This window comes from Acomys minous, assembly GCF_964271855.1.
Source record: "Acomys minous genome assembly, chromosome: 10".
NCBI lineage: Eukaryota > Metazoa > Chordata > Mammalia > Rodentia > Muridae > Acomys > Acomys minous.
In genome coordinates, this window is record NC_140491.1 from 77,949,380 (window position 1) to 77,965,516 (window position 16,137).

The 16,137-nt window shown below is 37.5% G+C and overlaps 1 protein-coding gene across 5 annotated transcripts in view; it reads right to left on the minus strand.

The window, feature by feature from the left end:
• Positions 1–16,137, minus strand: part of LRP1B (LDL receptor related protein 1B) — a 1,938,012-nt gene that overhangs the window by 109,531 nt on the left and 1,812,344 nt on the right. For all 5 annotated transcript variants that reach the window (XM_084800259.1, XM_084800256.1, XM_084800258.1 and 2 more), the window contains 3 exons: positions 3,770–3,895; positions 2,720–2,857; positions 1,036–1,170 (listed from right to left, as the gene is read on the minus strand). In XM_084800259.1, the coding sequence (XP_084656385.1) occupies positions 1,036–1,170; positions 2,720–2,857; positions 3,770–3,895 (399 nt within the window). The remainder of the gene's footprint in view (positions 1–1,035; positions 1,171–2,719; positions 2,858–3,769; positions 3,896–16,137) is intronic.

The following is a 16,137-nucleotide window of genomic DNA, read 5'->3' on the forward strand; positions in this document are numbered from 1 at the left end:
TTCATCTTTGTGTGACTATAATGAAGTAGTCTTCTTTCAGGTTGCTTGATAAAATATGAAGTCTTTTTAAACCAGGAATATGAGGGAGAAAAAATTCTTTTACAACTGTTACGAGGCTCAGGGAAGGACTCACTGGATCCAGTGCTTGATGCACATGTATAATGACATGTTATTAGATCTCCATTCCAGGCAGCAGGAAATGCACCTGTAACCCCAGCACTGGGCAGAGAGGAACACTGAGAAGAGAAGGATCCCTGGAGCTTGCTGGCCAGTCAATCTAACGAATCAGTGAATTTCAGGTTCAGCAAGAGATTTTATCTTGCAAAAACAAGGTGGAGAGTCACAGAGGAAGAGGGCCAATCTCTAGTCACCATGTGTTTACAAAAACTCACATGTACATATATCTAATAGTGTTATTAATAAAAGTAACAAAATTATTTTAATTTAGCAAAATATGCCAGACAGACTTCTGAAATTATTGCACATTATAATAACATATAAATATGACCATAAAATGCTTTTATTAGAAAAACTGCAAACATATGTACACATATTTTTGTATTTCATGGCTCTGTAGCTAAAGCCCTGATGTAAGTTATATTCATATACAAGAAAGCCATTTAGACACTGATTTTTAATTAGGCCATAAAAGATGGTTTAAAACATGTTGCTCAGAGAAAAGCTTACAAATATCTCAAAGTGAACTATGTACCACAGCATGAAAAATGCCACAGATGATCTCAAACATATTCATTCATAAAACAAGTCTAATAGTTTAATAGTTCTTAATCAATAAATTCATCATTTGCATTTCAAAACAGAACTGTCATGTTACAAATGTAATTCCTGTAGGGCTGAGTTCATTCAGAGAGGCTTTGTACTCTCAGGAACGGCTAGCTTAGCTTCTCTTTTGGTCGCCCATAGATATAGATGGCTTTTATGAAAATGAGTTATTGGTCATCTCACAACTTAGCTGTCCCGGGGTTTTTATAAGCCACGGGTTTGAGCGCAAGCTGCTAAGGAAATGTACTCTACCTTCACATGCTCTGCCTTTCATGTTTCTCTGAAATCCAGGGTTACAACGACAGAAAACAGATGTTTCTGTTTGATTACAAGATGCATCATCACCGCAGGGAGTCCCAATGTTCTCACAGGTGTGTTCGATGGGAGCTAGGATTTAAAGATAGTAGAATCACTGTGGAATACTACTCGGCTATTAAAAACAAGGAATTTCCGAAATTTGTGGACAAACGGATTGATTTAAAAATGATCATATAATGAGTGAGCTAACCCAGAAGCAGAGAGACTCAAATGGTATATACTCACTTATAACTAGACGCTAGCCCAAGGGGCATGTCCCATGAAAGTCTTCACTTACCAGGAAAGTGTGATAGAGGTGAGGATATCCATCCTATTAGGACTCTAGGTTAGAGAAATATAGGACATGGGGAAATAGGAGGATCCAGGGGGTCCTAGAAACCTACAAGAAGAACACTATGATGGACAGATCTGGGCCCAGGGGTTCTGCTTGATCTAAGGCACCAACCAAGGACAATACATGCATTCAGCATCAAACCCCTACCCAGATCTAGCCAAGGGACAGAACATTCTCTAGTTAAGTGGAGAGTGGGGACTGACTTTCACACAAACTCTGGTGCCCCATATTTGGCCATGTCCCCTTGTTAGGGAGGCCCAATGGCACTCAGAGGAAGGATAGCAGACTACCAAGAAGAGACATGATACCCTAGCATCATATTCAGGGGAGGAGGTCCCCCTCAGTCACAGTCATAGGGAAGGGGAATGGGGTGAAAGCGGGAGGAAGGGAGGAATGGGAGGATGCACAGGATGGGATAACAATTGAGATGTAATATGAATGATTTTATTTTTCAATTAAAAAAAAAGAATGTAAAAAATAAAGATAAAAAAGTAAAGATAGTAGAATCAGAACTAATAAGATCCTGGATTTTGAGTTTAAATTTAAATTAAAAAGTAAATTTTAACTATTTCTACATAGGTAACTCCCATAAAATAGTTTAGTTTTCTATGCATGTACACTCTCCTTTCTTACAAGGTCAAGGGGCAGAAAAAGACTGAAATCATCACATTAAATACAGCTGAAAACAGCTGTGGACACTGATATTGACAACTGCTGTCACACCACACTACTTCCTAAAACTTAGTGAAGAGGCAGTGATTTTCCTGAAAGGTCATCTTCAGAACAATATTTACCTATCCCATATCCTTAAACAAGAGCTAGAAGAAGTGACCTCAAGATTTTTACTATTTCCCTGCAGATGAATTCATAAGGGGCCAGGAGGCTGAATTCATAGCTTGTTCCGTTTTTAGTTTGGACACACTAATTAAAAAAAAAAAATAGCATCTGAGTAGAAAACTGGGTTGCAGTACTGTTAGAACAAAGCAAGGCTTTCCTGTAATCTCAGTACAGTAGTTTTAATTTCATTGCTTTTTCTTCCTTTAAGGAAATGATATTATGGAGAAAACAACATGCTATCTCTAAACTACAAATCAACGCATCAAATTCATGGTAAAATCAAGCTGTTCTATCTTATAGTCCAAAAATCAAGTTTTGCTTTAAAGTAATGGTACTTTAGCAAAAGCCTGGTGTAAGTATACTGTGAAGCGTTGTCTCCAGGCAAGAGCAGAATGATTCATGTCCGACCATGTGCCTCCCTGTAGTCCCTTCATGGAGCCCACTCACACTTTGTGCAGCCTTGTTCATCTGAGCCATCTCCACAGTCATCCAGCCCATCGCACTGCAGCTCCACGGGGATGCAATTTTTGTTACTACATGTAAACTCATCCTTCTTACAAGGCTTGGATTTAAGCGACAGTTTACCTGCGGGATCATTGAGACAATGATTAGTTAGGATTCCATGCCGTAGTACTGAACATACTGAGCTCACAATGTGTTCAAGACTAGACGCTCTGAAAACATAGATTTTTTTTTTCACTCTTCTAACTTAAATTCTATGGGCTAAATCAAACATATTTGCAGCTTTAGAATTTGAAAAATGAAAATACTCCCAATATTAAACAACACCCAGTTTTTTTGTTGTTGTTGTTAAAATGTATTAATATTATCCCCAAGTAGATTCTGGCAATAATGTTTTTTTTTTTTTATTCTGTGAGAATTTCTTAGAGTATATTTTGATAACACTCATTCCCCTTCCCAGCTCCTACCAGATCTTTTACGCCTATTTACCTTCTGAACTTCTGAATATTGCTCTCTCTTTCTTACATGAAGAAATAAATAACAGAAGAAGATAAAAGAAAATGTCCAGTTTGTCTAGGACAAATGGGACTTGTTAGCTAATACAGACCACCTTAAATGAGGTTGGGTCCATCTGAGTCAACTTTGTGGCACATGCACTATAGAAAAGTTTTATATCTCAGAATCTTGAGAAAAATCTATATCTGAATATTTTATGCAGACTCTATCGACTCCACGTCTTTATGATAAGGCATTCTTTTAAACAAAGTTGTTTCTCTTATGAGACTAATATTTTTGAATGAAGTACCTAAGTAGGAAGTTTGGGATAAAATAATACAGGGTTTTTTTTTTATTGAGATGAATTCTTAGGGGATGACTTTCACTTGGCTGTTGCCAGCTCTGGTGCCTGAAAACAAGCCTTCATATATCCACAAGGAATTCGTTTGTAGAATTAGTTTTAAGTACTGAATTTTTTTTTCTCTTCTCTAACAACATGCTCCTAAACCAATATTTTCAATTGAACAGAGTTACCGTTACCACTGCAGTGATCTTCGTCAGAGTTGTCGCCACAGTCATTAATTCCATTGCACATTTTCTCAAGTTGCAGGCAAATTCTATCATTTCTGCATCTGTGAGGCCTTGTGGGTGGGCAAAGAAATTTGACTAAAAGAACAGAAACAGAGGAGAAAAAAAGTGACTCTTTCAGGTACCCTTACTTATTAAGAATTTATTTTCCTTTTAAAAAAGACAATCTGATTTTTGTCTTTAAAAGAGGCAAGTCTTGGAAAAAGTACTAGAAAAAGTAGAAGGTTTTTGTCTAAGTTACTAATCACAGAAGAGTACACAGTTGAAGGTAATTGGGTGGGATCTCACTGTATATGTGACTAGGTAGAGTATCAAGCTTTGGGTCTGGATTCTGTATAAACACATGTCTAGATATGTACTTAAGGTTTATGAGGAAATACTTTTATTCATTTTGGTGTATGATTATTCAAGTCAGAACATTTTATGTGGCAGTATAACATATTTAAAATATGTCAATTTGAACAAATTCATTAGTCTATTACATAAATTCCTCTGACTGCATTAATTTAATATCTGAGCTATGGTTATCAGCATGATTTTGTTACTGGTACATTATGGCCAGAAGATGGAATTTATTCTAAATTCTTTAGTGTCAATAATCCATAACTCTAAGTAGTTATGACACATTGTAGATACCATTGCCAAACTTGTCATTTTCTTTAATCTAGAGTAAGTAACTAACCTAATAGGTAACCTAACCATAAAAATTCCTCAGATTTTAAAGCCGCCTATAGAGCTTTATGTTAAATACTATTAGATATATTTCCTATCCTCAGAGGATCCATGAACTCAATACATTAATATTTCTTCCCTTATTACTTTCCATGTATTATCATTCACTTTGAAAAGCCTAATATACTTTTTATTGACTTTTCCACATCACAAATACAGCTTTAAGTCTTATCTTTTTAAATGGTCTACTCATATACTTAATGTCTTTCTTGGACATATGCAACTTTTTACATGCCCTTGATTTAATGAAATCCTCTTATTTTCCAAGTATATCCTTTCATTTTCTAGTCTCATGAATATTCCATACTTTTTTAAAGCTTCATGCTGTCCCATGTTGGAATATATTGTGGTTTCTAATACCTTCCAGAATTTTATTACCATACCTTGACTTTGGTACATTAAAGAAAAGATTCAAAACAAAAAATGGTACATATATTCAGGTACCTTCTTGAAGCCATGTATCTCCAGTGCCAGTGAAGACCCCAGAGGACTCTTAAAAAACAAACAAACAAACAAAAGGTGCTTGCTGTTGCTCCTGACTGCCCACCACACCTAGGTGGCAAAATTCTGTGAGAATACCACAAATCTTTGTTGCATAACACAGAGAAATCAAGTTGGAACTGACATAGATTCCTCTCTGGCAGAGTTTTTCATATTCCAAGAGGTACTGTGCAGTTTTCTAGGGGAGAAAAGGGATCTAAAAAGCCTTAAAAGCTATGAATCCGAACTGCTATATAAGATATTCGCACTTGTGGATTAATGGCCCTACTATTCTGAAAGTAGCCAAACATTCTCTGATTAGATTTTAATCCCACTCCACAGGAGCAATTCTGTGTGGTGATTCCTTCCAAGATAACACATTCTGTATTAGATGGAAGCACACATTAAGATAGAGGTTGTTCTAAAGGCAGTAAGACATCCCATCCTACAAGGAAACTCATAAGAAAACTTGTTAAGACACCAACTATGCTAAAGGGAGGTAAAACGTTTTATTCTACATGAAAGATCTTTAACACTAGGAACTAATCAATTTGTAATGGCTTCAGGAAATCCCTGACACTGACATTATTCACTACCCTTTTCCTCCAAATATATATATAAACATAAATGACTTCTGAAAGAAGCTCTCTGAGTAGTGAAAACACTGGAAAGGGGCAGAGACCAGCCAAGCTGCCCAAATCCATTCAGATAAGCCAGACTCCATGAAAGAAGTAGGAAAGACAAACAAGCTATAAAAAGTAGAGTCCAGCTGAACTGCCTAGAAGAAGCTCACACAAATTGAAATGCCTGGAAAAGGGACACTCCAATTTGTTAAGCTGCCTGAAAAATGTGCACTAAGTCTTTAAGCTTCTGTATTGTCTACTTTGCGGTTAAGCTTTTGGTGATGTAGCTGTCTTTGAGTCACTTCTTCTTCTATACATAGCACCTGACTCATTCTCCTGTAAGTACCTTAGAATAAAATGCAATAAGTTCTCTAAGTTAGACTTTGTTGGTATTCTTAGTTTCTGTTGTTGGTTCTATCAGGAGTGAGTAGACTAAACCCCAGGAAGAGTGTCACACAAGGAAATCCATGTTTTGCACAATAAACATGGTAAAAACCTCATGGCTGGGGAGGCCATTTAGCTAAGCTGACTTAGTGAAAATTTGTTTTCTAAACATATATCACAAAATATTATCCTCAGCCTTAATTAGAGATACCTTTCCTTCTAAGAAATGACAGTGGATGCAAAATTTAAAGAATAAATGATATGTATGTGCTCAGCCTTAAATAAGACACTTACAGCACATTCTTTAAGTCTCATGGGAACATTAATGAAATTCTTCAGGCAGGAACAAATGTAAGATTGAAAAGGTATGAGCAAAAACTGGGAAGTGTCATCTTCTGGGCATGACATAGGCTTTGTAATCATGAACTCACAGCAGTAGTTGATGCCTTCACTAGGTCTGCACTAGAATGAGCTTGTAAGTAGCCAGGCATGGCTAGAGGATGGGCTCAGCGGTCCCCAGCCTTCATCACTGAGTTATTTTCTACTGACATTTTCACAGGGAGCAGGAGTCAATGCCTTCATTTATGTGCCTACTGGTAACTTCCCCAGGCTCCAATAGACAGTTGCTATCCAGGATCACATAGGTTGTGCTGGTTAAACTAAATGGATCATGAAATTAAACCAAATGTCACAGGTTTATCAAAAAAAAAAAAAGACTGATAAAGAAAGTGGGTGGTTAATAAGGAAGTGGTGAAACAACAGAGGAAGGAAATGTGTTACTGGCTCTTATGTGGATGCATTGATTAAATCATTACAGTTCTGGCATCTACACATGAGCTAACAACCAATTTAAGATCTTTAATAACCTGAAACTGCTTGGGTGACCAAGAACCATAGACTAGATAGCCCCCACACCTAGAGTCACAACAAATGACTCTTAATGATAGTCATCTAAACTATAAGAATTGTATCTTATTCAGAGCTATCAACAGAGAATCTTTATCCTTCAGCACATAGGAACAAATACAGAGGCCAGATACTATGGAGAGAGAGAGAGAGAGAGAGAGAGAGAGAGAGAGAGAGAGAGAGAGAGAGAGAGATATTAAAATGCACAGTTCTAAAATACCTCAATATCTCCATTCAAGAGCTTGGGGAACACCAAAGAATAGGATGAATAAAAAGTGTAAGAGCCACAAGAAATGGAGGACGCCAAGAGTATAAGCCCCTATAAATCAATGGAGCAGTGTTCACAGAGACTGAAGCAGAAAGCACAGGTCCTGCACAGATCTGCACCAGATCCTCTGTGGATATATAATAGTTTTCAGTTTACTATTTTTATGAAGATCCCTAGGCTCTTTGATTATTGAGCCCTCTCATGAGATCTTTTCCTTCTGATGATTTTGCCTTGTCCAACTTTGATGTGATTGCCTTTTGTTTTATCTTTTATTTTATTATGTTTGGTTATTATCTCAAAGAAGCCAGATTGGAGGGAAGGTGAAAAGGAACATGGGAGGAATAGAAGGAGGGGTAACTATAATTAGGATATACTGTATGAGGAAATAATCCATTTTTACTAAACTAGGAGATAATACAATTAAAAATTATTTGCTGCTGCACAGATAGAGGCCACGCCAATGAGAGCAGCTGCAGGACACAGTGTCAGAACAGGTGAAGTCCATTACAGACAGAAGAACAGCGACTCCCTGCAGAACTAGCTTCCAAAAGTCCAGCCATCAGCTCTGATGGAGACACAAAGACCAGAAGACCAAAGAGGAAACAATAACTAAGGAAGAAAACTCTTATCCAAGTAAGACAAACTCAGAAATCAGTACTTAGACCTATGTTCCACCCAAAAACCTGTGCCTAGATGCCAGTGTAAAAACACAGTCATCACCATCCCAGAACACGGCAACAGAGTCCAACTATCCTGCTACAGCAATTCCTGAATATCCTATCACAGCAAAATCATAAGTTTTAGCACTAACTTCACAAAGATGATAGTAGTCCTTAAGGAGGAAATAAAGAAATCCTCTAAAGAAATCCAGAAAAACACAAACAATGGGAGGAAATAATCAAATCCCTGAGAGAAGCCAAGGAGCCAAGAAAGACAAGGAAAGACAAAAACAGTTAAAAAAAAATAATTAAAACTGTTTGAGACTGAAAAATGGAAACAAAGGCAATAAGGACTTAAGAAACTGAGGGAATCCTGGATATGGAAATCTAGATAAGCATACATGTCAGGCAAGTGTGCTTAAATAGTTCTGTCATGAAAAAGTTCTGAGAAAGTGCTGCTGTGTCAATATATTGTATGCACTTACTCATGTTTTTATAACCAAGTTTTTCTGAACTCAAACCATTTTCCTTAGATCGTTGATTTCTTTGTTACATTTTTGTATAAAAGTACATTAAAGCAGAAGTAATGTTATATAGTGGAACTTTTGGTGTTTTTAAAAACTTAATATAAGTGACACCCAATGTCGGCTTGGAATAATGGAAAATCTGGTTTCTAATGCAGTAGAGGAGACATCGGGGTACAATGGAATGAATAGACTGTTTCAGTTTGTCAGAAAAATGTTCCTAGTGGGTGCTGCCAGTGCTTTATCTCCTGCTTTGCTCCCAGAGGGGATTATTTGTTTTTGCATGGTCTTTTTCCTGTATTACATTTCAAAAAAACCAAACAAACAAAACACTGGGAGAGTGGCTGAACAATTAGGAAAGTTACAAGTGAATATGGAAGGATATGAAAAACAAGAAATTGATGAACTAGAAAACCAGAAGTATAACTCAATTTCCTTTTTATTTTTGTTTTGTTTTGTTTTGTTTTTTAAGGATTGCAGAGTTGGCTGTGCATTTAGAGAGTTTTTTAATAGAGATGGAAGCACTTGGGAAGTGAATAGTGTCACTGAAAAAGGGATAACAGAAAGGTTTAGCCCTGGTAACCGAGAGCCAGAGTTTCTTGCACTTGCCATCCTGCTCTTCTCCTTGAACTTTCGGTGTCAAGTCCTCACAGCCCCTGAGTGGGTGGTCTGGGGAGATGGGAGGAACAGAAGGACATAGAGGGAGAAAGGGGTAAAGAGAGATGCAGGGGAACCAGGGGAGAAGTGGTGGAGGATCTAGAAATAATGAAGTGAGGAGGGGAAAGTGTGGTCAAGATGTATTGTATGAGAGAAAAATCTATTTTCAATTTTAAAAAAGTCTCTATAAGATCAGTTTGTAGGCAAAACAGTAAGACATTATCTTAATTAGTGATTAATGGAGTATTGTGGGTCATGCCACCCCTGGTCTGGTGGTCCTGAGTTTTATAATAAAGTAGGCTTAGCAAGCCAGGAGGAGCAAGTCAGCAGACAAACCTCTCCAAGGTCCTGCCCCATTTGAATTCCTGTCCTGACTTCCTTTGATGATGAATATTGGTATGGAAGTATAAGCCAAATAAATTCTTTCCTTCCATACTTATTTTTTGGTCATGCCGTTTCATTGCAGCCATAGTACGCCTAAGACAAGTTGAAATGGTATTGCTGTGGCAGACCTGACCATGTTGTTTTGGTGAAGATTGTGGAAGGACTTTGGAACTTTGGCCAGGGAAAGACATTGTGTGTTCAATGTTTCTGAGCTGTTTTGTTGGACTTTAAAGATAAGAATGTTGAGGGCAGTGTGGATAATAGAGGCCTAGCTTCTGAAGTTCCAGAGAGAAGTCTACAGACCCTATTGGGGTCATTTGTTATATTGAATTAAGAGTCTGGTTCTGATTAGCTGGGGCTGCAGCATCAGCTGTGATTGACAAGATACCAGAACTACTAAAGTGAAACCTTTGCTTTCCTGGGATAATCGATGCTGGTTTGCTGGAGCTAAGAATTTAGTTGTGACTAAGAAGAAAGCAGCATCACTGAGGTGAAATCTTCTGGGAAATGTTTCCTGAGAGTTAGCCCACAGAAACTGTGTTCCCAAAGTGACTAAGGATGTCCCTCTCGCTTGCAGTTGAACTTGGGACTCTAAGAGTTGCTCAGGTAGTACTAGGTTTAAAGGCATGAATGGGTCATGAAAAGCAGCTTAGGTCTGGTACTGTGAGAAGCCAAGAGAGGCCATTGGTGAAGGTGCAGCCTAAGTGACAATTTATGGTCCAGAACTGAAGAGGTCATGCAAAGAAATTGAGGCTTGGCACCATGAAGAGTGCTCAGAAGAGGCTATTGGTGAAAGTTCGGCTCAAATGCAGCAGAAGAGCCTAGAATTTTGGAGATGCCAATACCATGGGATGGCCACCAAGAAAAGCAGCAATTATGGAGTAGCCTAGGAAACCAGCTGTAGCCTAGGAGACAAGTTATATGTATTGTAGAGGGTGGGCCAGAGAAATGACTCAAGGCCCTTGGAGGATCCCAGAAGATTGTGATTGAATCTCAGACATGGCAAGTTGAGTTAAGTTACTTTTATTTTTGGAGTATAATTTTGCATTGATTTGATTATGATGGTGCCTTGATTATTCCCTCTTGAAATAAGAATCTACTTAACATATTTTTTTTATTTTATAGGGCCCCATAGTTGAAAGACTTTGAAATTTAAAACAATGTGGATTTTAAGAGATCGACTATTTCAAGAAGACTAAACCTTTAATGTGCTTAAATTTGTAATTTTGTATGTTTAATGCTAGATCTTAGGATGAATTAGAAGTGAAAGGAGTGGCTTAACAGTCCTGTGTTTATGTATCAAGGTGACAATGGGTCAATTATGTTGGATAGTTTTATGTCAACTTGACACAACCTAATCTTATCTGAAAGAAGGGAGCCTCAATTAAGAATTGCATCAAAAGGTCAGGCTGTAGGCAAGCCTGTAGAACATTTTCTTAATTACCAATTAATGGAGAAGGCTGAGCCTACTGTGAGTAGGGCCATCCCTGGGCTGGTGGTCCTGATTTCTACAAAAAAAGCAGTTTGAATAAGTCAGGAGGAACAACCCAGGAAGAAGTGCCCTGCCATGGCCTCTGTATCCATCCACTCCTGTCTTCAGTTTTCTGTTCTGTTTGAGTTCCTGTTCTATCTTCCTTTACAAGTGAACTACGATGTGGAAATATAAGCCAAATAAATCCTTTCCCCCACTCCCCCAAAAGAGAGAAACAGCCCATTTCAAGAGAAAGGGTTAATAAAGCAAACTAAGCTGCCAGAGCTGCAGCATCAGGTTACAAGATTACCACCTTTAGTTTTCCCAGTAGTTACCAAAAGCCTTATATATCAAAATTCTTGGTGCTTCATTTTCAGTACTCAGTCATTTGAAGAGATTGTAGCTCAAGCTGCTAAAAGCCTCAGAGCTCAAAATGGCCAGTGCACTTACTCTGAGAAATATGGTACTTCCCATCAAAGAAACAAAAACCCTTTTTTGGTATCACTGGTTTTTCAGCAGGAATGTCTAAGTTTCCCAGGGTTTGTAGATACTGTGGAAAAAGGATCATTGGACTAGGCAATACAGGCCCAAGAGGGACAAATGAGGTGATGAAAATGATAGAAGCCTTGTAAGAGGAAAATAAATCACTCAAATATGCATAAGAAAATACATCCAAACAGATGAAGGAATTGAATAAATCCTCTAAAGAACTATAGGAAAATTCAATCATATGGAAGAAAGAAATGAATAAGACTATTTATGACATAAAGAGGGATTAAAAACAACAAAGAAATCCCAAGCTGAGGCAATCTTCCAGTTGGAAAACATAGGGAAGGGAACAGGAATGATGCACAGTAGTCACACCAACTGGATACAAGAGATGGAAGACAGAATCAGAAGTGTGGAAGATACAATCAAGTTATTGATACATCAATCAATGAATATGTTAAAACTAAAAAGTTCCTGACACCAAACACCCAAGAAATATGGGACACTATAAAAAGACCAAATCTAAGAATAATAGGAATAGAAGAAGGAGAAGACTCCAAGCTTCTAGGCCCAGAAAACTTTTTCAACAAAATCATAGAAGAAAACTTCCCTAACCTAAAGAAAGAAATGCCCATAAATATACAAGAAGCCTACAGAACTCCAAATAAATTCAACCAGAAAAGAAAATCCTCCAACCACATAATAATCAAAAAATTAAATATATAGAACAAAGAAAGAATATTAAAAGCTACAAGAGAAAAAGGTCAAATCACATATAAAGGCAAACCCATCAGAATTACACCTGACTTCTCAACAGAGACTATGAAAGCTATAAAGCCTGGATGGAAGTTATGCAAACACTAAGAGACCATACATGCCAACACAGACTACTATACCAAGCAAAACATTCTATCACTATAGATGGAGAAAACAAGGTATTCCATGACAAAACCAAATTTAGTCAGTACCTAACCACAAATCCAGCACCATAGAAGGTACCAAAAGGAAAACTCCAACTCAATAAGGTAGTCCTGGTTGTCCTGCTAAACAGATGCAGTGTGTGATCAGTGCCACCATCTTGGATCCTCCCTTATTTAGATTTCTTAGACTCTACTTCCCTTCGAACCCTTATCTAATACCTAACACTAATACCTTCCAACATTACAACACCAGGTAGTAGAGAAAGAGGGTCAATAGGGAGAAAGGGCTCTGGAAGAAAAAGAAGCAAACATACCCAAAAGGACTAGAAAACAGGAAATAATTAAAATCAGAGCTGAAATTAATAAGTTAGAAACAAGGAGAATAATACAAAGAATCAATAAAAGCAATGTTGGTTCTTTGAGAAAATTAACAAGACAGATAATCCCTTAACCACACTACTAAAAGGTACAGGAAGAGTATCCAAATAAACAAAATCAGAAATGAAAAGTGTGACATAACAAAAGACACTGAGGAAATCCAAAGGATCATTAGGTCATACTTCAAAAGCCTATATTAAACAAAATTGCAAAATCTAAAGGGAATGGATGATTTTCTTTATAAACTTCACTTACCAAAGTGATTCAAGATCAGTTAAACAGTTTAAACAGTTAATAATCCCTAAGAAAATAAAAGCAATCATCAAAAGTCACTTAACCAATCCCAGGGCCAGAAGGTTTTCACACAGAATTCTACCAGACATTAAAAGAAGGCTAATATCAATACTCCTCAAAATATTCCACAAAATAGAAACAGAAGGAACATTGCCAAACTGATTCTATGAAGTCACAGTTACCTTGACACCTAGTCCACACAATGAATCAACAAAGAAAGTGAATTTCAGACCAATTTCACCCATGAACAAATGTAAAATTACTCAATAAAATATTCTCAAACCAAATTCTAGAACATATAAAAAACATTATCCACCATGATCAAGCAGGATCAAGATCCTGAATCCCAGGAATGCAAGGATGGTTTAATAAAGGAAAATACATCAATATAATCCACCGTAAATACAAATTGAAAGAAAAAAAATCACATGATTATTTCATTAGATGCAGAAAAAGCCTTTGACAAAAATCCAACAGCCTTTATGATGAAAGTTTTGGAGAAATGAGGAATACAATGCCCATACAAAAATAACAATGGCTATATACATCAAGCCTACACCAACATCAAATTAAATGGAGAGAAACTCAAATCAATTTGAGTAAAATCAGGGACAAGACAAGGTTACCCACTCTCTCCATATATCTTCAAGTTCTCAAAGTTCTATCGAGAGCAATAAGAGAACCAAAGAAGAAAAATGGGATACAAATTGGAAAAGAAGTCAAAGTATCTCTATGAGATGAGATGATAGTATATGTAAGTGACCCCAAAAATTCCACCAGAGAATTCCTACAATTGATGAACACCTCAGCAAAGTGGCTGGATACAAGATTAATTTTTTAAATCAGTATAAAAACGGCAAATGGGATGAAAAAGTAATAAGGGAAACCATACCCTTCGGAGTAGCCACAAATAATATAAAGTATCTTGCTGTAACTCTAACCAAGCAGGTCAAATACCTGTATGACAAGAACATCAAGTATCTGAAGAAAGAATTTGAAGGAGATATCAGAAGATGAAAAGATGTGCCATGCTCATGGATCAGTAGGATCAACAGAGAAAAATGGCCATCTTACTAAAGCAATCTACAGATTCAGTGAAATCCCCATATGGAAAAGCAAAATTCGCAGAATAGTTCAAAAACGATCCTGTACAATAATAATAATAATAAAAAATTCTGGGAGTATCTCCATCCCTGACTTCAAGCTATACTACAGATTAATAGTATTAAAAACTGCATTGCACTGGCATAGAAATAGACTTTTTGATCAACACACACAGTTGATTTTTTATAAAGGAGACAAAACATTTCATGGAAAAGAGATATAAAAGACATAGCCTTTTCAACAAATGGTACTGGTCTATCTGGATGTCTGTCTACATGTAGAAAAATAAAAATAGATACGTATTTATCACCTTGCACAAAACTCATACCCAAGTGGATCAAGGCCTCAACATAACACCACATGTGCTAAATCTATTAGAAGAGGTAGTGGGGAAGAGCCTTGAACTTATTGGCACAGGAGACAGCTTTCTGAACAGGACATCAAGAATTCAGGCTCTAAGGTCAACATTTAACAAATGGAAGCACTTGAAACTGAAAATCTTCTGTAAGGCAAAGGATAGTGTCAAAAGAACAAAGTAACACCCTACAGATTAGGACAAGATCTTTACCAATCTTACATATGACAATGGCCTAATAACCAAAATCTATAAGGAACTCAAAACATTAAACACCACCACCACCACCACCACTACCAACAACAACAACAACAAAAAAAAACAATTAAAATATGTGGAAGAGAGCCAAACAGAGAGTTCTTAACAGATGAATATAGAATGGCAGACAATCACTTAAAGAAATGCTCAGTATCCCTAGTCATCAGAGAAATGTAATCAAAATGACTCTGGGATTCCATTTTACATCTGTCAAGAATTGTAGCACGAAGCAACAAGTGACTGCGCGTGCACACTGACAATGCTTTCAATTTCCAACTGAAAATCTGCTAGGGCACCCAGCAATGACGTGCACAGCATCATGCGATCCATGCACACCAATCCATGATGATACCACAGAGGCAAGAACTTCAATGTTCTATGGGATTTCAGGAATGGGTTATAAAGGATTGCCCTGTTTCTGAAATAAATGTGTTTCTGCCTTGCACTCTAACTCCCAGGGTCTGTCTGTGTCATTGATTATGCACTAATTCATCCCCTGTCCTCAAGATCACTCAGGTGGGCACTGCAGCAAAGAATGGCTAAGATCACACACTCAAGTGGCAGCACATCCTAGCAACAATGGGGAGAAAAGTGAACACTCCTCCATTCCTTGCAGGAATGCCAACTTGGACAACCACTGGGGAAATCAATCTGGTGCTTTCTCAGAATTGGGAATAGCTCTACCTCAATAGCCCACTATATCACTCCTGGGCATACACCCAAAAAGATGCTACACTGTACAACAAAGACATTCTCTCAACTTTGTTCATAGCAGCTTTATTTGTAATGGCCAGTATTTGTAAAAAAAAAAAAAAAAAAAAAAACCTAGATGTCCCTCAACCAAAGAATAAAGAAATTGTGGTATATTTGCATGATGGAATAATACTTGGCTATGAAAAACAAGGAAATCATGAAATTTTCAGGCAAAAGAAAGGAACTAGAAAACATCATTCTGAGTAAGGTAGCCCAGACTCAGATAGACACACATGGTTTATACTCACTTATAAGTGCCCAGACCTAAAGAAGCTTAGTAACAAGGATGACCCTAGGGAGAATCCCAAATTCTTATTCAGAGGGACAAATAGAAAAGATACCGGAAGTGTGTGGAGAGAGGTAACAGAATGGGAGCCTACCATAGATGTCCTCTGAAAGACTCCACCGAGCAGGGAATTGAAGCAGATGCTGAGATTCATAGCCAAACTTTGAGTAGTACTCAGGGAGTCTTATTGAGGAGTTGGAGGATAGAAGTGTTGGATGGGACAGGAGCTCCACAAGTTGCCCAATAGAGTAAAATATCTGGGCACAGTAGGGCCTGTCGAGAATGATGTACCAACCAAGGACCATACAGGGAGAGTACCTGGACTGCCTGCTCAGATGTAGTCTATAGGCAGCCCAGTCTTCTTATGCTTCTCCTAATATGAAAAGAAGAGGCGG